This window comes from Lepidochelys kempii, chromosome 20 (genome assembly GCF_965140285.1).
Source record: "Lepidochelys kempii isolate rLepKem1 chromosome 20, rLepKem1.hap1, whole genome shotgun sequence".
Taxonomy (NCBI): domain Eukaryota; kingdom Metazoa; phylum Chordata; order Testudines; family Cheloniidae; genus Lepidochelys; species Lepidochelys kempii.
Window position 1 is genome coordinate 5911464 of NC_136399.1, and position 26914 is coordinate 5938377.

At 46.5% G+C, this 26914-nt stretch overlaps 2 protein-coding genes across 6 annotated transcripts in view; one reads left to right on the forward strand and one right to left on the reverse strand.

Annotated features, from left to right (window-relative positions):
- SENP1 (SUMO specific peptidase 1) overlaps nucleotides 1-9712 on the reverse strand; it is a 32764-nt gene extending 23052 nt beyond the window's left edge. For all 5 annotated transcript variants that reach the window (XR_012155682.1, XR_012155681.1, XM_073318128.2 and 2 more), the window contains exons 1-8: nucleotides 9590-9712; nucleotides 7771-7820; nucleotides 6233-6363; nucleotides 4964-5048; nucleotides 4292-4451; nucleotides 2481-2640; nucleotides 1768-1868; nucleotides 1426-1676 (exon numbers count right to left, since the gene is read on the reverse strand). Coding sequence is in view for 3 of the 5 variants with exons in the window: in XM_073318128.2 (XP_073174229.1) it covers nucleotides 1426-1676; nucleotides 1768-1868; nucleotides 2481-2640; nucleotides 4292-4451; nucleotides 4964-5048; nucleotides 6233-6363; nucleotides 7771-7774 (892 nt within the window). In the remaining 2 variants the exon portion in view is untranslated. The remainder of the gene's footprint in view (nucleotides 1-1425; nucleotides 1677-1767; nucleotides 1869-2480; nucleotides 2641-4291; nucleotides 4452-4963; nucleotides 5049-6232; nucleotides 6364-7770; nucleotides 7821-9589) is intronic.
- Nucleotides 9713-12957: 3245 nt separating this feature from the next.
- The window catches only part of LOC140900621 (ATP-dependent 6-phosphofructokinase, muscle type), a 52439-nt gene continuing 38482 nt past the window's right edge, over nucleotides 12958-26914 (forward strand). The window contains exons 1-2 of the mRNA XM_078849719.1: nucleotides 12958-13104; nucleotides 24581-24679. Coding sequence (XP_078705845.1) covers nucleotides 12966-13104; nucleotides 24581-24679 — 238 coding nt within the window. The 5' untranslated portion in view covers nucleotides 12958-12965. The remainder of the gene's footprint in view (nucleotides 13105-24580; nucleotides 24680-26914) is intronic.

Consider the following 26914-nt stretch of genomic DNA (forward strand, 5'->3'; position numbering starts at 1 on the left):
GGTGCCTAACTCTCATTTGTGCTTTTGAAAATCATCTCTCCTTGGCTACCCAGCTCCCTAGGAGACTTTGAAAATGTCACTCAAACTTGAAATCTGGCCAAGGCATGGCCCTACAAAAGTAGCAAGCACTTGGCTAATTTTTTCCAAAAAGAACTGATTTTCCAATAATCCAACTGCAGACATTTGGAAACATGCACTGCTGCACATATTCAGAAGAAAATTATTTTCCATACTGGCAAGCACATTGCCCCAAAATGCCTAGGGATTTGCTCCAATTTAAAAGAAAAATAACTATATGAGGAGAGATTAATAAGACTGGGACTTTTCACCTTGCAAAAGAGATGACTAAAATTGGATATGATAGAGGTCTATGAAATCACGACTGGTGTGGAGAAAGTAACTAAGGAAGTGTAACTAAGGAAGTGTTATTTATTCCTTCTCAGAACACAAGAACTAAGGGGTCACCAAATGAAATTAAGAGGCAGCAGGTTTAAAACAAAAAGGAAGTATTTCTTCAAACAACGCACAGCCAACCTGTGGAACTCTTTGCCAGAAGATGCTGTGAAGGCCAAGACCATAACAGGGTTCAAAAAAGAACGAGATAAATTAATGGGGGATAGGTCCAATCAATGGCTATTAGCCAGGATGGGCAAGGATGGCGTCCCTAGCCTCTGTTTGCCAGAAGCTGGGAATGGGTGACAGGGGATGGATAATTTGATGATTACCTGTTCTGTTCAGTCCCTCTGGGACACCTGGTATTGGCCACTGTTGGAAGACATGATACTGGGCTAGATGGGCCTTTGGTCTGATGGCCGTTCTTATAATCTCCTTCAGGCAAAAGCCATGGGTAAACATTTTTAAAGCACTTATGTGACTTAGGAGCCTAAGTCCCATTGATTCTCAATGGCTCCTAAATCAGATTTGGATATTTTACTCAAGCCTGGAAATATCAGTGCAAAGGTGAACCTTTCCAGAAGTTACAGAAATGGGGAATTATAACAGAAGCTATTTGTGACCTTCACTATAGCAATCACTACCAAGGACCACAAAGATATGCTTATGTTGACATCTACCTTTTAGGCATTTTGAACAAGGAAGCGATTTAACTGGTCTTCACACATTTGCTGCTCCTACAATTCAGCAAAGCAACTACAAGGACAGAACAGGACCTACCCCTCCTCTCCCACTAGGGAAATAAATTAGATCCAAGTCTGTGACCCGCAAGCAAAACTTGGGATGAAAGCGAGCAGTGAGCTCTGGTTTAAAATGTTATTCAAACCATTATTTGTTACATGTATTGCAGTAGCGCCTAAGAGTCCCAGTCATGGGCCAGGGCCCCATTGTGCCTGGCGCTGCGGAGTGGGGAAACAGAACAAAAAGGCGATCTCTGACCTATACATTTAGTTGATCTCAGTGTATTTTTACCTTCAGACTGGGCGTTGGATGCTGGTAGATTATCTTGCTGATGCTGAGTGCTGGTATTATCGGACTCAAAAGTTACATTTGATGGATAACTGGATACAGGGTACGGTGGTGGCTTGTGTGATGGCTGCTCCTGTGTTCCCAGAACACTAGCTGACTGGCAGCCTGGAGCGAGGCTGTACATTTCAAATGGTTTTGCATTCTTGCATGGGGTTTCTTTCACTACGTTTTTACTGGAACTCAAACATCTGGACCTACACACAAACAGAAAATTAAAGCTCCCAAAGAAGAAGAATTGCACCATGGTACTGACCCTCAGTTGGGGAGGGTATTTCATATACTCACAGGTGGAGGAAAGGCGAGGCTGGCTTGGATGTTGAGAACTGTTTTCCTGTGACCACCTGAAGCAGCTGCCTGTAGATCTCTCGCTCTTCCTCTCGAACTGTCTGCAGAGAAATAAGCAGACACTTCACCACTGCCCTAAGACTCAAGTCAGGCTTAACAAATACAAACACGATCAATAATAGTAAGTGAACAGGAGCAGAGACAGACACTGTGGATTACATACACTCTGCTGGAGCAGACACCCGGCACACACACACACCCCGGGGGTCTCAGGAACTTACAGAACTTAAGCGCCACAGGATCAGAGAGCTACCAGGGCTAGACTGATGGCAGAGCTTGCAAACTCCACAGGAGTAAGGCTGCAGTCCGAACTTCTGCCTAATGGAAACTGAAAGTACTTCAGATGCCGGCACTACTCCATCTATAAAGGGGAATGTTGACTCTAGTCTTCAAAGTGCACAGGAACCCTTGCTCAACCTCTTCACATCTCACAAGGCTGGAGGGGCCAAATCAGGTCTCCTGAGGTTCTCGTCATTTTCCCCCTCCTGAGATCTCAAGGGGAAGTTATCACTCCGGTTGCAGCACGATTTTGAAAGGGGTATGGGTTGGAGTTCAGGAAGAAAGGAGCACTTGAACATCCCAGACAGCAGCATACAGTGCTACCCAATGGAAGTTCTTGTATTCAAACTTAAGTCTCCACTGCTTGTTCTTACCTCTTCTGCAGTGCTGACAAATCTCCTCTGGGTTTTCTTGGGGCTCAGCAGGCTGCGACGGCATGAGGGACTTGTAACGGGCTTGATTGGAAACGTTTTTTCATAGGCAGATATGTGGCAATGATGGTTTGACTTCCCTACAAAACTATTTGACATTCCACTGTGGAAAGAGGACAGAATGTTAGTCTACAAAATAAGCATTACAATCACAGACACGTATACATTTTCCCAGAAACCCCCTCAAAGAGCCTGGGAGAAAAAGGAGACTGATGCAGGGCTGGAGCAACCCTTTTATTCTCTCCCTAGATTCCTGTATGCAGCAAGAATGCAACAGAAACTCTCCCCCCAGGTAGATCAGGGAGCAAAGAGAGCCTAGGGACACAGCAAGAAACTGGATTCTCCACTCTTCTCTCCAAGGACCTGGGATGGTGTTTAAATGCACAGAGACCACATTTCACTGCTGCCACCGGCATGTGCACATAGAGGGGGACAGGAGGGGCTGGCCTCCATTTGGGACTGTTGATCTCCGGCCTACCCAGATGATTCTTGTGAACATCAACAGGGATGCAGGAAAACCCTTAGAACTTTTAATGCTTTTTAAAAAAAAAAATATTTGGCCATCTTCTTTAAAGGGGGATTGATCAGAAACTGGCATTTTGTGAAATTAAAAACAATCTAAAATTAACAGACCCCACATGCACCCCTTTAAGCTGATTTTACACTTAAGTACAGTTTAAAAGTCTGGCCCCCAGATGGCACAATGATCCTGATTAAAACACAATTCTGAAAGTTAAGATGGAAGGTATCTCCATTGCTGCTGGTCAGACAAGAGAATTAACAGCTGCTTCACTGGTCTTGTTCTCACCTAGTCATACTTTTTTCCATCTCTCTCATCTCGGGCTCCAGAGAGTAATTCATGACCTCACTTTGCAATTCAGATATAGTTTCAATAGCTACTCTGTAGGAATTCCCATCTGTTCACAGTACTAAGTTTTTGTACTGGTATAGCTTTGTTAGAGATGTGCTTTTTTAAAGCAATATAATTATACCAGTACAGCCCCTAGCATGGAATACGTATACCAGTATAAAGCTGCCTTATATGGAAATAAGGTACACTGGCAGAAGGCAGGTTTATACTGGCATAAATACCTCCATTCTAAAGGGGGTTGTACTGTTTTAACTAGACTGATATAGTGAAAGTGTCACAACTTGTGTGTTCAGATAAGGTCTAAAAGGAAATTTTTAAATGCACTCAAAGTTGGGTTAAACCTGTTCCCTTCTGAGTCTCTCGTACTACTCCCCCACCCCCGACACCCTGCTCCCGCCTTTCCCCCCCATTGGCTGCCAAGTGACGATGGAATGGCAAAGAATGACCATAACGCAGTCATGGAGAATGTTTCTCCAACTATTATTTGATTGGGACCTTAAGGATCTGTGTGAAGGGCCCCTCCCCCCAAAAAAGGCTATGCTATGCAAACTTTCTAAAGATGACAAATTATACCGCTGTGGTGAAAAGATTTTCAGATATATCTACCATGTATGCAGACAGCAGTTAGAGCCCAGGAGGACCTTGTCCTCTATGAGGACGCAAAAGCAGAGTCACATTAGACACCAAATCACCACTCATTCAATGCTATATTGAACTTTGTTAAGATATTGAAAGATTTGGGATTGCTTATCAAAGGCTTTTAAAAGATGCTGCTTGAGTGTCAGAGGGGGCAGTAAAAACTCCACAACACACAACTTAAATGAATGGTTTCTAATGAGGATCCTGTGGAAGTATGTTAAAGATGGAGCAGAACCATACACACCTTGGAGTTTTGCGAGTGTCGAGATACAAGTTTCGACTCACTCTAGGTTTCTGTAACATAGAACCCAGGGTGGGTACCAAACCCCTCCACTGTCCGTTGGCACTTGGTCCCAACATTCTCAATTCTCCCGACACCCGGTAACTCTCAGAGGATGGAACTTCTGCCGGGAGAGAAATATTGAACAGTAAATAAAGAGCCCACATACTCAGCTCCAACTATTCAGCATTAAATATTAAAGGACCTCAGGTATCACTTGACTTCAGTGACTGTCTGCATGTGTAAGAATTCAACCATATGGAACAGCTTGCAGGATCAGAGCCTAAAAGCATCCTTCAGAAATATCCACACTCCCCATGCCCCCCTCAAAAAAACCAAAACAAACAAAAACAAACAAAACTTGCACAACTCAAATGGCTGTAAAGATTTTATTCTAACTTTCCAAAAACATAACTCAGTCCTGGGGTGAAAAAATGGGATATTCAGAGGAACCTGGCCCTAACTCCCTTTGCAAATCCCAGCCTAAGACAATATTTGAGAAAATATTATGAGTGACAGAGCAGGAGGTGCCAGCTCAGCCTGAGCTAAAGTGTTTTAATGCAAGGCTATAATTTCTGAGCACTTAGAAAGACACTTCCTGTGTAACTGAACTGATTCCAAATAAGCATGTTTTACCTGAGTAGTTACTTGGATTGCATGATGCACTTCCCGCAGAGCATGTAAAAGATCTCTCCAAACTGCCAAACTTATTTGGTAAAAACTACACAAAAAGAAAATCAAAATTATTAACTGTTAAGGTTACTATTTAAAGAAAAATGACACCGGGACATGAAAAATAAAGCTACACTACTCTAATATCTTCTGCAACTTACTAATCTACGACAGTGTGATCATAGGATGAGTTGTAATATAATGTCAACACTTTTCTGACAACTTGGCAAATTTTTGAGATGGCTCTATCCACAGGCAGCCTTGCAAAATTCTACCCTTCTGGGGTGAACTTTTTTTATTATTTTTTTTTGAGATGTCAGTAAAATATTAAGTTTATCATCACCACAGTATGGGGCAGGCAACCAGATTTTGTACTTAAGCTGGTAAATTTTCATAACTATCTTGCAAGTGCACAGTTGTCTCAAAAATAAGGGTATGCAATTTTGTGTAGCTTCCATAAGATATACGTGAGAGTGTGTACACACATACAAGGGTATAGCTTTCACAAAATATATATTTGTGTGCATCCATATGTGTGTAGCTTCCACAGACTATGCGTGTAGCTTTCACGATATATTAATATTAGCGTGTGTGTACACATGCAAGTATAGCTTTCTACATTGATCAGTAAACACAGACTGTACACTCTTTGGTGCAAGAGATTTTTTTTTTTTGTTATATTTTCAGAGAGTGCTTAGCAAAACACAGCTCAGGCTTCAGATGCTACTGTACTACAAATACTAAAAAGGTTGCAATTTCAAATGTGCAAGATTTTAGAATTCAAAGACTATTCTGCATCACTGTATTATCATTTATACATTGTGGCAGCACCACAGGACTCCAGTCACGGATCAGGACCCACTGTGCTACGTGTTGCACAAACACAACAAAAAGACCGCCCCTGCCACAAGTAGCTTACAATCTGAGTGTGAGACAAGAGACCACAAGTGGATAGATGTATAGACAGGGAAAGCACAAGGACACAATGAGACAAAACCAGTCAACATGAACAGCAGCTGTCACAGCATATCAGTTGCCTAATTACTGTGAAATGTCTTGTACACATCACAGCAGAAAAGAGTTTTAAGGAGGGATTTCATTTTGAAACTAGCTCTTCAGGAACATTAAAAATAAATCGGACCAACAGAAACATTAAGTCAAAACGATGCATTTCAGCAACCTGAATTGACAGATGTGAAGTTGTAAATGAGTAAAGAGTAAATGATCCCAAACCTTGTCATCAGACTGTGAAAGCTGATCCCCTGGAATAGCAGTCTGTTGTAGAGGAAAGGCCTTGAATATCAAGTTGTGATTAGCCAACGTTGCGTCACCAGCTTCCATCCTCATAGGATCAGCAATCTCATCTGAGAAAACACAGCTCTGTATTCAATTCTCACAAAGGGCTCTCCAATGAAGCAGGCATTTTCCATGCAATCTCACTTTAAAAAAGTTTCTGTCCAGCTAATGCCAGTGAATGATTTAGTAAAAGCACCTGAACATATTGCAAAAACCAAGGAGAAACAGTAACCCCAAAACAAAGGCATAGTACTTTTTTACCTCTACCTAGAAAACATCCCCACACATCATGTAAACACCTGAATATGTTTTGTAACCTTTTTTGCTTCTAATCCTCAGAGATCATTAATACCTCCTTCATAAATGATACAAAGACTCTAAAGAAGCCAATAGAAGTTTTATAATGATGATAAAATAATAAAAAAACCACCCAGCTCTTATGCAATTTTCACCAGTAGATGATAAAATTGTTAGATAGGTAAGAACCATCTACATGCTAGAATATGAGAAGCAGCCTGATCTAGTCGGTAGGGCACTGAACTGGGAATCGGGACAATGGGGTTCTATTCCTGGCTCTGCCCCTGCCCTGCTGTGTGACCTTGCCCAAATCTGTGCCTCTATATTGCCTCATGCCCTTTGATTGTAAGAGACGATTCCCTGCCCTAAAGAGTTTACAATCTCAATAGAAAGGACCCCATTGTCCGGTGTCAAGGACAATGGGGTCCTAACCTCTGTTGGGGCCTCTAGGCACTACTGAAATACTAATATTAATTAAAGGGTGTAAATGCCAAGAAGGGAGAGGAATTATTTAGGGTGATACATGGGGCTATAACTAGGGGAAATTACGGGACAGAAAATTTAGGTTATCTGGAAACCTTCTTAGCAGCAAGCAGTCTCACACATGAAGCAATGAAAGCCTCACTGATCAAGACATTTAGTCTTGATCTTGCACTATCCCATGTGCTTTAATATCCTTATTTTACATTTATGGGCATGATTCTCCTCTCATTTATATCCTCTTATACCACCGATTTTAGTACACTTACTCCCAATTTATACTAGTGTAACTGATAGCAGAATCTGGCCCTTTTTTCCCTCTCAAGTTTGCTACAGCACAGAACTGATATTGATCCTTCGATACAATTTAAACAACATGAGGAATAAACAAACATGGGACTGAAAGTGCTCTATCATTCATAACAAGCCTGCTCCTAGTTCATACCAAAAGCTAGAGGCAGCAGAAGTGCCTGGAAATGAGACACAGCTTATTGTGCTTCCTCAGTGAAAATGCAAGAACATTTCAGCTGCAAGTTTCTTTTACATGATGTTACACAGACATAAGGCCCAGGCAAAACACACAGAATTCCAGAGGTTGGGTGTGTCAAGGCAGCACTCAGATTCCCTGTTGAGTTTGGTCCTGTACACACCTAGAGACAGCATACCCTCTCATTTGGCAGAAATGCACACGCACTTACCCATTTCCAGACTGCTCACATCACTGATGCTGACGACAAACTCAAGGGAACTGAAAAGGAAGGGAAAGAATACGGTTCACACAACACAAAAGACCTCAAATAGCCAAATCAAGTATGAACCTGATGTCCAAGCAGACACTAGCTTTCTCTGAATGAAAAGAACACAGGGACAGCAGGAGAGATGGAACTTGCTACCCAAAGGTTTTAGAGCTTCCATCTCAGTCTGTTACGCTGTGCACCCATTTTTCTTCACTAAATGTTGGCAGCTGCCATCTTTTCCACATGCCAGGGACTGCCCCCGCCTCATTCCTGGGACAGTCCTATTTCTCATCTGGTCTACCAGATACCTGGTTGACTGGTGAGTTACCTACCACTATATAAACTCCTATAGAATGCTTCTGAAATGCAACAAATTGCACTCACATCACCAACGACATAGGCCAGCAGGCTCTCTAGACCACAGGTATGCACTCTCCCCTCTGACAGGGGCTGCTGGTAATAGCTCACCTTAAGTGATCACTCTCCTTACAGTTTTCAGAGTAGCAACCGTGTTAGTCTGTATTCGCAAAAAGAAAAGGAGGACTTGTAGCACCTTAGAGACTAACAAATTTATTTGAGCATAAGCTTTTGTGAGCTACAGCTCACTTCTCCTTACAGTGTGTATGGTAACACCCATTGTTTCATGTTCACTATATATATAAATCTCCCCACTGTATTTTCCACTGCATGCATCCGATGAAGTGAGTCATAGCTCACGAAAGCTTATGCTCAAATAAATTTGTTAGTCTCTAAGGTGCCACAAGTACTCCTTTTCTTTCTGCTCTCCAGTTCAGTATGGAATAAGACTGGCTACAGAACCAGTGCTGGAGGATTTGATCTCCCATCTATTTGCTTTGAACAAGAACAGCTTTGCAAACGACCTAGCAGTTTGACTGCTAGAGGGAAAGTCTGTTTGCATAGTAAGATGTAGACACATGCAGCAAGGGAGCATACAGGTGCACACTAGTCTTCAGGCAGAGAGAAGGCTGCTGCCATGTCACCTTGCAATCCCATCAGCACATAAGAGTTAAGCAAGAATGGACAGGTCTAGTACTTGAAAGGGAGACCTGCAGTTAGGGGTTACAGGTGGTGATACAGGAGAGATGTTAGCAAGCCGGAGAGGGAGATACAAGGGGTATGTGCATTTAGGGTTCAATGGGGAAAGAGAAGGAGAGAGACAGGCATCTGACGGGGCAGGAAGGGAGCCCACAACCACCATGGCAGGGGCCTGAAGGGAAGACGCAGGAACCCGACAGGCGGATGTTAGCAGGTGGTGGAAGTGGTGGGACACAAGGAATTACTGGGGGTAAAGGAATTGCCGGGGGGGGGGGAGCACCATGGGATCATGAGGTCTCAGGAGCATGTTAGCAAGAAAGGGAAGTAGCAGTGGAGAGGGACGTTAGCGACAAGGGGACACACTGGGGGAAGGGGGACCCCAAGGGCTCAGACAGTCTGACAGGGGAGTTTGCAGGGGGGGGGTAAGACTGGGAGGCACTCAGGGGGCAGAGTTACCGGGGGGCGAGGGAGCACAGCACCAGCAGGGGTGGGGACCTATGGGGGAGACACCACCAGGGCCTGAGGGGAAGGGGCCAGCCGGGAAGGTGGGGGGGAGAGGACTGGGGGGGGAGACACACCAAGGGTCATGGTGTCTGACGGGGGTGGAAGCAGAGGGGATGGGGCGGGTGGGGGGACATGATGGGAGGCACTCGGGGGTAACGAGAGCTCCTGGGGGGGCCTGGCCGGGGGGATCCCACCGGCCGGCGGGGGGGGGGGGGCTTACCGGAAGCGGAACCAGCCGGAGCGCGCGGGCCCCTCACCCCCAAACCCCGGCAACGAGGCGGCCGGAAACGGCGGGAGCCCGGCGGGCGGTAGCGGAAGTGACGCTTCGGAGAGCGCCTCGGCGCGCGGCAGGTCGGGAAGGGCGCTGGCGCCGTCCCCTCAGGGGGCGGGGCCAGAGTGGGACTAGCCGCTCCGGGGGGGGATGGGAGAGGAGCGTAGGTTGGTCGGTGTGTGCCCCCCCCGGGGAGCAGAAGAGGGGGGGCAGTGTGCTCGGGGGGGGATGGGAGAGGAGCGTAGGTTGGTCGGTGTGTGCCCCCCCCAGGGGAGCAGAGGAGGGGCGGGGCAGTGTGCTGGGGGGGGATGGGAGAGGAGCGTAGGTTGGTAGGTGTGTGCCCCCCCCGGGGAGCAGAGGAGGGGCGGGGCAGTGTGCTGGGGGGGGGGATGGGAGAGGAGCGTAGGTTGGTCGGTGTGTGACCCCCTCCCGCCCCGGGGAGCAGAGGAGGGGCGGGGCAGTGTGCTGGGGGGGGGGGATGGGAGAGGAGCGTAGGTTGGTCGGTGTGTGCCCCCCCCCGGGGAGCAGAAGAGGGGGGGCAGTGTGCTGGGTGGAGGGGGATGGGAGAGGAGCGTAGGTTGGTCGGTGTGTGCCCCCCCGGGGAGCAGAGGAGGGGGGGGCAGTGTGCTGGGGGGGGAGAGGAGCGTAGGTTGGTCGGTGTGTGCCCCCCAGGGAAGCGGAGGAGGGGCGGGGCAGTGTGCTCGGGGGAGGAGCGTAGGTTGGTTGGTGTGTGACCCCCTCCCGCCCCGGGGAGCAGAGGAGGGGGGGGCAGTGTGCTGGGGGGGGGGATGGGAGAGGAGCGTAGATTGGTCAGTGTGTGCCTCCCCCCCCTGCCCCGGGGATCAGAGGAGGGGCGGTGTGCTGGGGGAGGGGCTCCGAGTAGGTTGGTTGCCGGGGGAGGGGAGCGGGGTCACTCACGGGGCGGGGGGTGAGAAAGCAGCCGCAGCAGCAGCCCCACGGCGGAGAGCAAGCTGGGGGTACCTGGGGGGCGGAGGCAGCTACGTTAAGAAGTTGGGGGGGAGGGAACCTCCAAACTCGCTTTAAAAATCGCTTCCCCCCCACGCGCCCCCGAGAGAGGGTGGCACGAAAGACCAAACTGCGAACGGAAGGGAGCGAGCCGCGGGCGGCCGTGTTCGGTGCCCGGTGCGGTGCAGCCCAGCCTGGGCGAGGGAGACCATGAGCACCGACATACGCAGAAAAAACAACCGGAGCCCTTGTGGCACCTTAGAGACTAGCATATGTATTTGAGCATCCACTTTCCTGAGCTACAGCTCACTGCATCGGATGCCTGCAGTGGAAAATACACCGGGCATCACATTATGCTGTCGAGCTAGCTAGCTGTCACAGGCAAGATTGAGCAGTTCTACCAGCAAAAAGGAAAGGCGGACTTGGGGCACCTTAGAGACTAACACATTTATTTGAGCATCAGCTTTCGTGGATCTGAGGAAGTGGGCTGTAGCTTGCGAAAGCTCATGCTCCAATAAATTGGTTAGTCTCTAAGGTGCCCCAAGTCCTCCTGTTCTTTTTGCGAATACAGACTAACACGGCTGCTACTCTGAAACCAGTTCTACCAGGATAGCCCCCATGTGGATACTTTTAGTTTGGTATAAGCATGGTTTGCTTTTGTTTTTTTGTTTTGTTTTGTTTTTTCTTCTCCATTTATCTTCAGCCCCTTCCCCAGTGACATAAACTAAACCAAAAGAAGGCACTCATCCTAGAAGAAGAGTGTCCACACAGGAGGTGAGACCAGAATGACTTGTGTTGGTGTAAGTCTTATCTTATACCAGTATACATTTGAGTGTAGAGAAGCCTTTAGCTGGGTGTGTACTTTGGAAGAGGGACTTTATCTTCTTGTCTTCATATTTGTCTGCAAAGGACTTATCATTTGGATGCTATACAAGTCACACAGCTGGTTGAGATTTTTCAGCTTTGTTCAAAATCAAAATGTGTTGGAAAAACAGTTCAGTTTTGACATATTTAAACCCCCCCCCCCAAAAAAAAAAGAATAAAAAATAGTTTTGTTTGGTTGAAAAATCTAAATTTTTCATCACAAATTTATTTTTCAACATGCTTTAATAAATTATCCTGCTCTCTCCAGTTGGGAGTGGGCCAGCCCTGCTGCTTTTCAGAAACCCACTTCTACTGAAACTTCCTTAAAATATATTTCAGCTGGAGGGGTTGGTGAAAATGAGGGAAACTTGCAGAGCACCTGGCCCCTTCTATGAAGCTTGCTGAGGCAGCATGGCCTGGTACATATAGGATGCCACATTGGGACTTGGTTTGCCCAGCAAACTTTTAAATCAAATCAAACTGAAAAAATTCAGCTGCAGAAAACTGTGTGTTTACCTTTATCGCAGTGATAAGGGTACTTGCCTGATGTATGGAAAAGCCAGGGCTGAATCCCTACTCTTGCAGTGGGACTTGAACTCAAATCTTCCCCTATGTAGGTGAGCAGCCCAACCACCAGGCTGTAGCCTAGTCATCTTCTCAAGCTCTCTTGTTGAAGGTCTTCCACTTTCTATAAAAATATAATTTGTCATTGGGCCAGAGAGAACAAACAACTGTTCAGCTTAGTGATTAAGGCACTCACCTGGGAGGTAGGAGATGTGGATTCAAATCTTCTGCCTGCCTGATTCAGAAGAGGGATTTGCTGTTTGTTCAAATCATGATGGTGCTTTCTGCAGTGAGAATCCAAGAGACCATTCTGTTTGTAACTTTGTTTGCTGAGCAGTTGAAATTAACCATTTATAATTGAAATAAAGTAAATTTTATAGGCCTGGTGTTATTTTTCTGCACTTGGGGCAGGAACGGTGTGTGGGTGGAGGGAGTTTAAGGTAGATTGAAGCCACTTTGGCATTCCCTGTATTCTGTGGCTGTGCCTGGCCTGACTCATGGTGTAAGTCAGAGCAACCGTGGGGCTGTCCTGACTTATACTCTGCTTCCTATGGGCCAGTGCGGTGCACTCTGCCTACACCCCTTTTCTCCTTCCTATGCTGTGGGCTAATGGTAGAGCTATTGTAGAGCCCTTATCTCTGTTCTGAATCAAATACAGTGGCCCTCTGTCTGGAGGGTGTTCTCAGTGCAGGGGTGGGTGGGACATTTATGCCCACTTCAAGGCACTTTTACACTGCCAGAATGACATAAAGAGGCCATAGTGTAAGTGGGAATCAGGCCCTGTTTTTTAAAATTAGTTTGCAAGGCAATGTGATTCAAACCTTTTCAATGTAAGGCCATGCCCTTTATATTAGCCAATAAGAGGGAGGCATGGGAGAGGCAGCTGCTCCAGTGGGCTGATATAATGTCTATAAATACAAGGGAAGAAAGCATGCACTTTCCGGTTATGTGGTCTCCATTGGAACTCTCTGTAGTTGGGTCCAAACTTTTCATTTCTGTGTCACTTGCTTTTGCAGTTTTCTTTTTCTTCACCTTCTTCCCGTTCTCCCAGAAAAAAAAAGAGCCACCAGGTTAGTGGAGTTTGATATTTGCAGACTGATGAGTAATTTGTTGCTGAAACACTTAGGATCAGATTGGTACACTCTTGCTTGCACCTGGTAGTGCTTTATTCCCCAGGTATCATCTGGTTGATTATAATGGGGCTGCTGATGGGATAGGAAGCTACCCAAAGTGAGCAAGGACATCACAATCTAGCCCTTCTTTAACAAGTGAATGGAAACTGAGCATGCACACGGTACGGGGTTGAATACATCTGGGATGGGGAAAGGCTGGGGATTTGAAGAGGATTTGGATGGAGTGGGTCTGGGTGTATGATGGGGGGATGGTTGGAGCCAGTGGGCATGTTGGTGCTGAGAAATGATTCATTAAAAGATCTTAATTGAAACATATTTCAGAGTAACAGCTGTGTTAGTCTGTATTCGCAAAAAGAAAAGGAGTACTTGTGGCACCTTAGAGACTAACCAATTTATTTGAGCATAAGCTTTGGTGAGCTACAGCTCACTTCATCGGATGCATAGGTTTAACATATTTGTTTGGGCATAAGCTTTCGTGGGTAAAAACTCCACTTCTTCAGATGCATCGAGTGAAAATTACAGATGCAGACAGTATATTTACCTTACTCTTCTCTTCATGTGTCAGTATATATATGCCTGCAACTCTAATTTTCACTCCATGCATCTGGAGAAGAATGTTTTTTTACCCATGAAAGCTTAGGCCCAAATAAATCTGTTAGTCTTCAAGGTGCCACCGGACTCCTCGTTGTTTTTGTGGATACAGACCTTACACAGCTACCCCCTGATAGCGAGGTTTGTTGAAGTTGGATGGAGGAGCAGGAATTACAGCAGAGGGTAGGAGACAGTGGCACTTTAGTGGATGAGCAGGGAGAGATGTTGTAGTGGGAATATCAGGTGGAGGGTTTGGGGATTTCAGCAAATGGAAAGGTACAGGTGTGGGAAATACCTATTATTAATTATTATTTATTGAGCTTGAGCACTGACAATGTACTTGGTGTTTGACAAAGCAATAACGAGTCAGTGAGTTTGCTGTTCCTTTGGCCTTTCCCTTCCTAGGTACCAGGACCTATCATGCCACCAAACCAGCAGTGATAAATGCTTTACAAATGAGTGCCATCAAATCATAGTGATAAAGAGGGGTCTGGTCTTGTGTACATCCCTTGAAATCTGGCTGGATAACTCAGCTGGTCCTGTGTTAGCACACTCTCTCCCACTGGTTTCAGAGTAGCAGCCGTGTTAGTCTGTATTCACAAAAAGAAAAGGAGGACTTGTGGCACCTTAGAGACTAACAAATTTATTTGAGCATAAGCTTTCGTGAGCTATAGCTCACACTCAGTTATGAGCCCAGGCATGGCAAGTTGGGTGCAAGGCTGGGTTTTTTCATCTGACCTAGGTACAGGAGTTGGTTCCTTCTCAGGAATGAAAGCAGTCTAGCACAACTACTTAGTATGTGAATCCCAGGAATCATGCCACCATGCAGATGCTGGTGAGTTCTAGGCCACTCTGCTCAAGGAGTTTTTGTCAGGCTTCTAAGACTAATCATCTTGGCATTCTTCCAGTGGGCAGTGGTGGAAGACCTGAAATATTTCAGCCCAAACGTGAAACCTCTTTGGATTTCAGGTATTGAGGTTTTTCATTAAATATCAAAATTCCCTGCAGAAAGCCAGCACTTTTAATGAAATTTTTTTAATTAAAGCCCCAATTTTCCATCAAAGAACAGTTTAAATGGAAAACTTTCAACCAGCCCCGGTGCTTCAGCTCAGAGCATGAAGGGAGCTCAGAGAAAATCTGGCTGATGGCATCGACTTAATAAAGACGGGTTATAAATGCAAACCAGCAGGTTTTACAAACTGCAGAGCTCCCTCAACTAACCACACTTCTCTTCCTTGAGAGACAACCAAGACAGTTGACAAGGGGAATGTTTGTGATGATTAAAGCCAAGCCCTCAATTTGCAGTTCATGAATGTTAGCCAATTAATTTAACTTTCCTCTGTTTATTAACTGTTGCCAACTGATCATTATTTTGGTTGGTTTGATAACAGGGGCATTTATTCATAATTGTCCAACTAGTTGTTTCATGCAAATCCTGTGTCCATCACAACACAGGCTTTCATTGTGTTACTGCTGCACTCCTGCCCCATTCATTGGCCAAGCTGGATGCGAGAGAGGAGTCTTGTGGTTAAAGCACTAGACAAATTCAGACTAGAAGTAAGGCTCCGTTTTTTCAAGAGTGAAGACAATTGATCACTGAGACAACTTACCAAGGGCTATGGTGGATTCTCCTCAACTGGAAATTTTTAAATCAAGATTGGATTTTTTTTCTAAAAATATGCACTAGTTGGAACAGGACTTAATCAAGGGAAGTCCTGTGGTCTGTGATATGCAGGAGGTCAGACTAGATGATCACAGTAGTCCCTTCTGGCTTTAAACTCTATGAATTGTGACTCGGGAGACCTGGCTTGCCATATGCACTCCATCTGATCTCAGGTAAGTCACACAGACCTTGATTCAGCCACCTACTTAAGCATGTGAGAAGTCCCACTGAAGTCATGGAAATGATGCACATGCTTAGCTATCTTCCTGAATCACAAGCTCGTTCTCCGTGCCTCAGTTTCCCCATCTGTAAAATAGGGAAATAGCACGCTCTTTGGGGCAGAGACCGTCTCTTACAAAGTGTATGTCCAGCACCTCGCACTGCAGGGCTCTGATTTCATGAGGAGCTTCAGCTAGAATTCATGTAATAGCAGCAGTGAATGTGGGAAGGATGCAACATGTATTTTTAAATCGCTTAGTAGATCAGGAGTAAAGAGAAAAGGTCACAAGCAGGACACGTGGTGCCTGTCTACCAAAAAATCAAATGTTTTCTGTGTGCATCAAGTTAAATTACTTATTTTAAAATACATTTAAATTTTGTGTAAATACACTTTTTTTTTTTTTGCAATAAGTTATTTTTATAATCTCTGCTGAACAAGTTCCCCCACCCACATTCGTCATAGACCATCCATCCCAGGCACCAGATTATGCTCAGTGACAGTCGGTGTCAGTTCAGAGCAAGTCTATAGATAGCCCTCAGCAGATCTGCACAGTGGTTAACCACAGACAAATAAGGGTTAGAACGAGGCAGGAATCATTCACTGCACACGCCCCCCCCCCCCACCTTGTTCAGTGTGTGCCTTGTGAGACAGATTCTGCAGGAACAACAGTGTGTGATCGTGCCTCTCACAGGTTGGGGCTCCCCCCAATTCTTATCTCTTCTCCCCAACTCTGCTGTTTTCACCAGGACAGTCCTGGGGTTTAAAACACCCACCCTTGGAAGCTGCTGCCCCAGCCCATGTAGCAGGAGGGGATGGGGATGGGGATGCTTCCATCCCTGCCAGGAATAGTGCTAGCAGCTAAAGCTATGCCACTCCATAGCTCCTCTTACAACACCCAGCAGCCCTAAGGATATGCTCATGACATAGTCTAAGGCCTACACTAATTGTTTCCATGGAGCGGAGGGGCTGCTGCTACAGAATGGCTCACTGTCCCTTCAGTCTACTCACACCCATTCCTGCTTCCCTCACTCACCCACTGACTCCCCCGTTACCCAACTCTTCCTCCTCTCCCACCCCACCTTCCCAAGCCAACAGATTCCCCTCCCATCAGAGCAACCCCTGCTCCCACCCACTCCCAGCTGCCCAGTGACCCCCCTAGCTCCCCCACACCATCTCTCTCTGCCTCCCCAGAGTCTGTGGAAAACTGTCCCAGACAATACTGGCAATTACAACAATCTTTCCCCCTTCTCAGGGGAGCCAAAAATCTAGCCCTCCATCTTCCTTTAATACATGGCAGCTGGGCCCTGTAGCTTAATGAGCCCCAGCTGCATCTGAGCTCCATCCACTTAACCCTTTGCCGGCTTGTTTCCTTATCCCTGTAGACCCAGCAGGAAAGGATGTTGTGGGCAGTGGCCCTGCATGAGTTACCCCAGACATGCTTTCTAAGGATTTCTTAGGCTCGGAATGGGAAATAAACACTGCCATAAGGTAGCTGAAGACTGTAGCGTACTGTAATACTGGAGGAGCAGGGAAAGTGTCTTGAAGAACCCTCTCCTTCTTCAAATTGCTCCTTAAAACGTTTGGGTTGCTGCAACAGCTGGTTCACCTTTGGAAGGTTTCCTTCACAACTGTAGGGAGCTAGAGGCTTTGGCCAATATTTTTTTAAGTGGTCACTGATTAGTGTTCCTCAGTTTTTCAGGGACCAACCTGAGACACCTGGGCCCAGATCCTCAAAGGTATGCAGGCTCCTTACTTCCATTGAAATCAATGCCTAAATGCCCATCAGGATCTTGGCCCTAGAGGCCTGCTCTTCAGAGATGCTAAGAACCCGCAGTTCCTAAGGACTTAATGTAGTGTGGCAGCCAGAATTGGACTCCATCTACGCCACTTGCCACACTGGGACCAGAAGGAGTACGGTGCCCGGGGAAGCAGCCAAGTGTGCTGGATAGGGTGACCAGATAGAAAGTGTGAAAGTCGGGACAGGGGGGTGGGAGGTAATAGGTGCCTATGTAAGAAAAAAGTATAAAATCGGGACATCTGGTCACCCTAGTGCTGGAGCAGAGGGATCTCAGGGGAGCTGGCGGAAAAGTAGAACTGGCGCATCCCGCGTGGCTATGGAAATTGGGAGACTATGGGACAAAATTGAGAGGTAGCTAAAAAAAAAAAATCCTCTCCCTGGTTAGCTGCCTCCTGATGCAGCATCCCATCCGTCCTCACCGGGAGGGGGTCGGCCCCCAGGCCATGGAGATGGCCTAACCTGTGAACAGAGAAACGGTTGCCTGGGCTTTCCAGTGACATCACAATGACCGAGTTCTGCGCTAGCGGCCCATGGAGGAGAGCAGACCCTATAGTAGCGACTGGACTGAGGGCTGTTGGGGAGGCCTCCGCCTTGGCCTGAGAGAATCTAGCCCCATGCTAGTTAACGGGCTTGACTTGAGAGCTCTCCTTGGTGACTGGCCCAAACGCCCATTGAATATGGAGATTTGGCAGGGTAGAGAATTAGGTAAGCCCTAGACCAGGGGTTCTCAACATTTTCCTTTCTGAGCCCGCCCCTTCCAATCTACTGTAAAACCTCCACGGCTCCCCTGTGCTGTAAAAGCCAGGGCCGGCGTTAGGGGGAAGCAAGCAGGGCAATGGCCCAGGGCCCCACACCATAGCAGGCCCCGCAAAGCCAAGTTGTTCCAGCTTCAACTTCGGCCCCAGGTGGCAGAGCTCAGGGGCCCAGCCTTCAGCTCTGCACCGCAGGGCTCGGGCTCCAGTGAGCCTAACACTGCCTCTGCTTGGTGGACCCCCTGAAACCTGCTTGCAGCCCCCCCCCCAAGGAGGCCCTGGACCCCTGGTTTAGAACTGCTGCCCTAGACCATGTTTGTGGCACTGATGTACACACACACCCCCTACCCCCAATCCCATTTTTGAGACTCCATGTAGAACCCTTCATAGGGTCAGGGTCTGCATAGGGAGTGGGGGCAGCTCCAATCTGACACTGGGGGCAGGGCTGACAATTGTTGCCACCACACTGGCCCCTATGGAGATCCCCAAGGAAAAGGGAAATACCCCCCCCCCGCCAGGTGTCCACAGTGGGGAACTCCCCTCACCATTTAAGGGAGGTCCCAAAGGGAGCTATAGCTAGAGGAAGTCAGTGGAGCCATGCTTCTAGGGAATGGGATGGGAGGCATCAGGAACCCAGAGACATAAGGGCTTTTGGGTTTATAGCCCTTGTCTTCTGTGGATCCTGTGGAGTCCGGTGGATTTGGGGGTTGGACCCACAGTCCATTCTGATGAGGCGTAACTTGCATCCCTTGTTGGAACAATTGCGGAGATATACACCACTACGGGATCTTTGCTAAGGTTTTCTCCCCAGTAGATGCATATCGTTTCTAGGATTCTGTGCGAGTTATTGCTGCCCTAAGCTAATTCACTTTATGGTTGACTGCGTGGCCCTGCATTAGCCACTAATCCGCCTTCGCGTCCTCTCTTGCAATAACATCATTGCTTTTGTAGCTTTATTGCTTGGGCTACAGTGTATCAAATGCAAGTGCCTCACCCATCCCGCCCCAAATTGTATATTCTTGCAAAGTGTAAAGGAAATGTCAAAGGTTCCAATGACCGTGGTAACTGTGCTAAAATTATATAGAACCGTACCCAAAACATTCAGGTACTGAATACTATTTTCTTGCAGTTATTTTTCCAATCATAGAATCATAGAATATCAGGGTTGGAAGGGACCCCAGAAGGTAATCTAGTCCAACCCCCTGCTCGAAGCAGGACCAATTCCCAGTTAAATCATCCCAGCCAGGGCTTTGTCAAGCCTGACCTTAAAAACCTCTAAGGAAGGAGATTCAACCAACTCCCTAGGTAACGCATTCCAGTGTTTCACCACCCTCTTAGTGAAAAAGTTTTTCCTAATATCCAATCTAAACCTCCCCCACTGCAACTTGAGACCATTACTCCTCGTTCTGTCATCTGCTACCATTGAGAACAGTCTAGAGCCATCCTCTTTGGAACCCCCTTTCAGGTAGTTGAAAGCAGCTATCAAATCCCCCCTCATTCTTCTCTTCTGCAGGCTAAACAATCCCAGCTCCCTCAGCCTCTCCTCATAACTCATGTGTTCCAGACCCCTAATCATTTTTGTTGCCCTTCGCTGGACTCTCTCCAATTTATCCACATCCTTCTTGAAGTGTGGGGCCCAAAACTGGACACAGTACTCCAGATGAGGCCTCACCAATGTCAAATAGAGGGGAACGATCACGTCCCTTGATCTGCTCGCTATGCCCCTACTTATACATCCCAATATACAATCCCTGTTGTTGTTTGTTTTGCTGGAAGGTATTCATGGCTGCCATCAAGTGGGTCATTGATCTCTATGGACAGTCACAGACCAGGTTAAAGCTGATGGGTGTAATAATGACCCTTCATTTGGGCCAACTGGAAGAAGCAGTTAAATACCTCTTTGTGTAGTGATAGCTGAAACAAAAGGAGGCTACCGCTCAAAGCACAGTGCCAGAATGGCAAAGCTAAGAAGTTCTAATCTAAGCCATGTGAGCTGAGGGGTTTCCCTGGAATTGATTGCAAACACTGGGGATAGGGGATTGATTGGTTGCAACTGTGTGTGAATAAGGCAGAAAGTTGCAAGACAGGAGGTGAAGTAGTCATGACTCATGAAGAAGCAGAGGGACAGATCTCCTTGGGGCACAGGACTGGTGGGGGAGGCAGGCTTGGGCATTGTGAGCAAAGAAACTGCCTGCTGTTTTTGTCTGCTGTGTTCAAGGGCTATGTACATACTTTGTACGTAAACAGGATTGCGTCAAAGAATACTCATATCATCACTTTCTCCTCCTAAGGGAGACACCCTAAATATGGGCTAAACAAAGGAGCAACATTATTATATGTAAAAAGAAAAGGAGTACTACTCCTTTTCTTTTTGCGAATACAGACTAACACGGCTGTTACTCTGAAAACTATTATATGTGTTATGGTTGCACCTAGCGGCCAGTGTGCAGCCCATGGGGCTAGCCTGCTAGATAAAGATAAAGGCCCACTGGAAATTAGACCCTATACTACTGAGAATGGAAAGGCTGATAAATTGGCCCAAGAGGGTGCCTGATCAGGGGAATTCTGGAGGGGAAAAGACCAAGAGTATTCCATCATTACTCTTGGTCCCATGTGCCCAATTGCCGCAACTAAGATTGTAAATATTGACATTCTTGACTTAAAAAGAAATGCAAAAATTGGACAAGGACATAGTGAGGGTAATCCAGGAGCTTTCCACAGCAGAAGGAGAATGATCATTAACATTAAACCCCTTACACAGGAGATATAGACAGCATTTACAAGTAGTGGACAGAATCCTCATGTACACAGGAGGTCCTTTTCCTGTGTGGGTGGTTCCAACTCACCTAAGGAAGGAAATAATGTACATGGTTCATGACACTCCTACAAGAGGACACCAGGGAGTGGATAAAACAGTCCAGCGCCTCCTGACTGCCACTTCTTAGGTTGGATGTACAACAATATTGTGACAACTGTTTGGCTTGTGCCCAAGCCAGCTCTACTCCATCCAAAAGAAATGCACCTTTGCAATCTCAGGTGTATAAAAGTCCATGGATGGCTCTGCAGATTGATTTTATAGTCCTTTACTAAGGAACCAGAGCGGCAATGAATATCTCTTGGTGGTTGTCGATCCTTTTTCAAAGTGGGTAGAGGCATTTCCTCTAAAAGCCATAACCAAGGTCCTGGTAGAACAAGTCTTTTCTCAATGTGGTGCTGGGTGCTGTAAAGACACATAGGAACAGTCCTTGTCCCCAAAGAGTTTAAGCAAAGGATGGGTATTGTCTCCATTTGAACCAATGGAAAGCTGAGGTAGAGACAGGTCTTGCAAAGCCAGCAGGATTGTATGCCCTGCCCTTACAATGAAGAAGAGTTGTGTGTTGTGTGCTGTTGATCATGGGATAGAACAGAGGGGATTGACCCCAAATACCCACAACTTCCTGAGTGATGAATGGGTATCCCACACTGCACAGTGACAATTTCCCACAAGGCCATGTGCCCAAAGGATGCTGGGGTGTCTATCCACAGTCACAGTCCTTTGTTTTCGGGTTTTATTTTGTTTAAAATGTCACCAGAATTTATCAGTATTTATTACAAAAATTTTACAATGGGTGAAAATCGGTGCAAAGAATTAACTTCATGGTTTTCTGAGTAAATATTGAGGTTAATATTTGGAGACAGGAGGATGACCTGGGCCACCAATTTACTGAGCCACTCTCTCTCCTTCTGGAGCAGAGCGCTGGTTCTGGGGAGTTCCCCTCTTCCAAAATTCTGGTGAAAATTGGTAAAACTTGAACAATGTAAAACCCAGGACATTTTCCATGAAAACTGGTAAAAACCCCAAACAAAGGGCCTTACTGACAGTGCCCCACGCTTCAGCCAGTGCAACCTGATGCTGCATGGACAGAGCACGCTTTCTGCTGAAAGAGCTTGGTCGGAGCAAAGACTGAGCTCTTTTGGCAGACAGTGTGCACAGATGGTGCATCATGTCCATGTGGCACCTTTGTACCTGTATAATCTCCTCTGTAAAGCGCTCGGAGAGCGACTGAGGAAAAATGCTCTAGAAGAGCTAGGTATTGTTATCACTGTTAGGAGGACTGCATCCGTCACTAGGGGTTGTGTTACTATAATTATCAAAGTATAAAATCACACCCCCCCCCAATCAAAATTATTAAACTGGTACAACATCTGCATATACTGCGGGCCCCAGAGCTTTCATTTGCAGATGGCTTCCTGGTGGGGGCATTGCTAACTCCAGCACCACTCCTCAAATCGGGGTCCCCAAAGTGGGCAGGCGGCATTAATGGTTTCGGCTCAGCTTCTTCCTGGAAGATGTTGATGTAACTGAAAGCTGGTGACCTCCAGAGTTCCACTGAGATCAACAGTGAGAAAGGGCATGGAGAAAGGACAACCGCTCGTCACACCAGGAGGATTCAGTGTAGGGACAGGCTGAGAGGATCACGTTGAAGTTAATAACAGGGTGGAGCACACAGGGCACAGGAGTTTTATTTTACTGCAGTTATATAGGCCCAGCTTTGCCAAAGTGCTCTCTGATTTGGGTGCCTGATCTGAGACACCGAAGAATGACACGTCACACTTTTATGGAGGAGGCTACGTGGTCTAGTGGTTAGGGCACTGGACTTGGACTCAGGAGACCTCCTTGGACTCAGGCTCTGCCACTGACCCGGTGCATAACCTCAGGCAAGTCACGGCCCCACTCTGTGCCTCAGTTTCCCCTCCCACCCTTTGTCTTTCATGTTAGTTTAGATTATAAGGTCTTCAGGCAGCGAGGCAGTATGACCTAGTGAATAGAGTGCTGGACTATAGTGCACAGATACCACAGTGTTGAACACGCCATGCAAACTTATATAGAATAGAACAGGCTGGGACTCAAATGACCTAGGTTCTATTCCCAGCTCTGCCACTGACCTTCCAGGTGATCTTGGACAAGTGACTTCCCCTCTTTGTGCCTTATTATTATTCAGGGCAGGGACTGTCTCTTCCTAGGTATTTGTACAGCGCTAAGCACAATGTGACCCTGGTTTTTGTTCAGAGCCAATCTCTGCTCCTGTAACACAAAGAATAATTGCCACTGTTTATGATGCTGGATTTCTTTTCTTTAAAACTCACCCCAGGATGAAAATAGGCAAGTCAGTTTCTCTTCTGTTTCTAGGCAGCTACATGGGCTGGTTCTGGGGCCCTGGGACAATAATCATGCTAGCACCTAGCTCTTATCTAGGGTTTTCCATCAGTAGATGAATGGAGATCCTAAGCATGCTAAAATGGTTTGGGTCCAGATGCTGCAGGGAAATGTTCTAAAATGTTTTTACTGGAAAAATATGAAAGAAATCTATTAATATTAGAGTTTCTTTTCTTTTCTTTTCTTTTTAACCAAAACCTCCATGTGGGACTTAAGCCACCAGAGAATGTTTCTTTAAATGTGCCTCTGAGCCTAACTCTTAGTTACCCTAAAGTCACTTTACACCTCTCTGATGATGTGAAGGGGCCTTAAAATGAACATAAATGTAATTTATACTCACCTGATAATTAATAATACATAACTCTTATGGTGTTTTTCATCCATATTGGAGCTTTATAAAGGGGGTCCATATCATTCTCCTCATTTTACAGATGGGGAAACTGAGGCACTGGGTGGTGAAATGACTTGCCCAAGTTCACCCAGCATGTCAGTGGCAGAGTGTAAGGCCCTGTACACTGCCAAAGCAGTATAAAATGGCCTTACCATAGCTGAGAATTAGGCCCATGATGTTTGTATTTGCAAAAACTGTTGAACTTTCGGACCTTGGACTCAGCAGCATATTTGGAGAACAGGTCGCTTTGATCAGATACTTCTGCTAGCTGACCAGCTGGTGTGTGCCGCTGCTCAGTCACTAGGGACATCTGAGAAAAAACCCTCAGAGGCACAGAATTAGCTTTTCCCTTCTGATTGTACTTTGGAATTTTGCAAATCTAAATTTCAGCTCCTACCATGTGGTTTTGTTACTTTGCAGGGATGTGTCTGTAGGTCGGTGGTGTGTACAATCAGAACAACTAAACAAACAAACAAAAAAAACCCAAAAACCTGTTGAAAAGGCCCCAAAGCAGCAATTCCCAGCTGCTCTGCCAAAGTCTGTATCCATTGGTCCCTCAGTCACACACCGTGACAACTCGTTGTGTGCATCCAGATTTAGGTGTGGCTGACGCTGCACAGAGTATAATTTACAGTATGACATTTTGGCTTGTCGTTTACCGAGTGGTGGTGCTTTGAAAGGAGATAGCCGCGACTGCAAGAAACTGTCCTGGTCCCAGAGACTGTGTGGGAATCGGGTAGGCAGGAGGCGCCTGGGAAGGGGCTCTCCTTCATCAATCTATATATTATTTTTATATTCCAGCTAAGAAAATGTCGCCGCCACCAGAAAAACATGAGCACACACACAGTCTGGGGACTGGGAAAGCCATTGCTGTGTTGACCTCAGGAGGAGACGCACAGGGTAAGGAGATAACAGCACTGTTTGTGTTTGGAGTCTGTCTGTTTGAATCAATGGGCATGATTTTCAAAAGAGACTAGAGGTTCTGGTTGCTTCAGTTTTGGGAGAGCCCAGCGGGAGAACGCTGGAGATTTTCAAGAAATGCTGAGCACTCGCCCACATTGCAGCAGGTCCCTTTAAGGCAATGGCTCTCAAGCTTTCCAGATGACTGTCCCCCTTTCAGGAGTCTGATTTGTCTTCCTTACCCCCAAGTTGCACCTCACTTAAAAACTACTTGCTTCCAAAATTAGACATAAAAATACAAGTGTCACAGCACACTAGTGCTGAAAAATTGCTGACTTTCTCATTTTTACCATCTAATTATAAAATAAATCAACAGGAATATAAATATTGTACTTACATTTCAGTGCATAGTATATAGAACTGTATAAACAAGTCATTGTCTGTATGCAATTTTAGTTTGTACTGACTTGGTTAGCGCTGTTTCTGTAGCCTGGTGTAAAACTAGGCACATATCTAGATGAGTTGATGTACCCCCTGGAAGACCTCTGCATACCTCCAGGAGTACATGTACCCCTGGTTGAGAACCACTGCTTTAAGGTATCTCCAGTTGGGAACTCAGAACCCCCCAGTTGTTTTTTAAAATGGTGACCAATGTGTGTGGTATAGATATGTCGGCAAGATCCTTTCGGGAAACCCAATCCTTATGTTGGCGCTTAAATGCGGTATTCCCCGAGCATCCAAAATCATGAGTTACACCTCCCAAAGTCATGAGATAGGCATAAAAATCGGGGGGGGGGGGGGGGGGGGCTTGAAGGAAACAATAAATTGTGGGTGCATTTTCTTTGCCTTTGGGGTTTTGAGCCTTTAGGAGTCATGTTTTCAAGCTTCTCTCCATAACCCCAAAGGCTAGAAACATACTTCTTTTTTTTAAAGGAGAGCTGAGATTCTCATCATGTGACTCCGGGAGCTGGGGCTTGGAGAACATTAACTATCATGAGACTGGCAATAAAATCACAAGGTGTGATCTTGGACCAGATGCCAACCTGGCTCAGGTGACCATGAGCCCTTGTGGCTTTAACCACTACTAGGGAAGCACTGCAATGATCTGTGATGGCACCTAGAGCCTGTTATTGCTTTCATAAACCATCAGATAAAAAATACAATAATGCCCCTCTTACAACCTGATTTGCAAATGGGGCCTCTCATTCCAAGTGTATTGATTGCGGGGTTAGGGGTGGCTAAAACAGAGCCCTCCAAAAATCAAGCGACCCAAAATTTCATATAGATATAAACTTTAAAACAGATCATTTTTCAGAAGCCGCTTTGGCAAATGTTGAGGTTTGGACACTACAGGGAAGAGAATCAGGTACCTGGATAGATACCCGTATTTATTTTAAATTGGGGAGCATCAAGTGTGACGTCCTGTGAGCTGATTGGCTGAGTGAAATATATTTCTATTACTCTTATTCTGCTTCGGCTAGCCCTGCAGAACCCACACGGCTATGGGAGAGGGGCCTGAAGTCTATGCCTCTTGTGGAACCACAGCATTATTGACTAAGTCCCGACTGCAAGGCCCGATTCTGTCCTCACTTATGCTGTTGGACTCCTCTGGTGGCAAGTTTCACTGTGGATGGACTATTGTCTCCAGAATTCGTGCCTGAGCGTGAGGCCTTGCAGCTTCTTGGCTTTCAGACCCCAAGCGGGGCTGATGGGAGTACGCATTTTCAAGTGGGTAGAGCACAGGACTGGGAGTCAGGACTCCTGGGTTCTGTCCCTGACTTTCCGCGTGATGCTGGGCAAGTCGCTTCCCCTACCCCTGCCCCATTTTCCCTTTCTGCAGAAGAAAGATGATCACGCTCCCCTGCCCCACAGGATCAATGTTTGTGAAGTGCTTTGATCTCCCCAGCTGGAAGGTGCTTATTAAAGTGACTCTCGTGTGTGGACAGAGCAGGTCTGGAAGTAAAGAGACCCATTCCAGTCAAGCAGCACCATGGGCTCCAGTGCAGCTTGTAAGCTGCAGCCTGCATTCGGGGGCCTCGCAGAACAGCTCCACGCAGCCAAGCTTGCAAGGGCTGTGATGGCTTTTAGCAGGGTGCAGCATGGGCTGACCCTTCAATCTCCTTGCCCAGGGGGCAGCTCTTGGTTGCAGCAGGCTCTCCTGATGCTTGCAGTCAGGGAATGCAAGGAGGAGGGTTGTGTGCAGGAGCAGAGAGCTGGGCAATGCTCCCTGTGTAC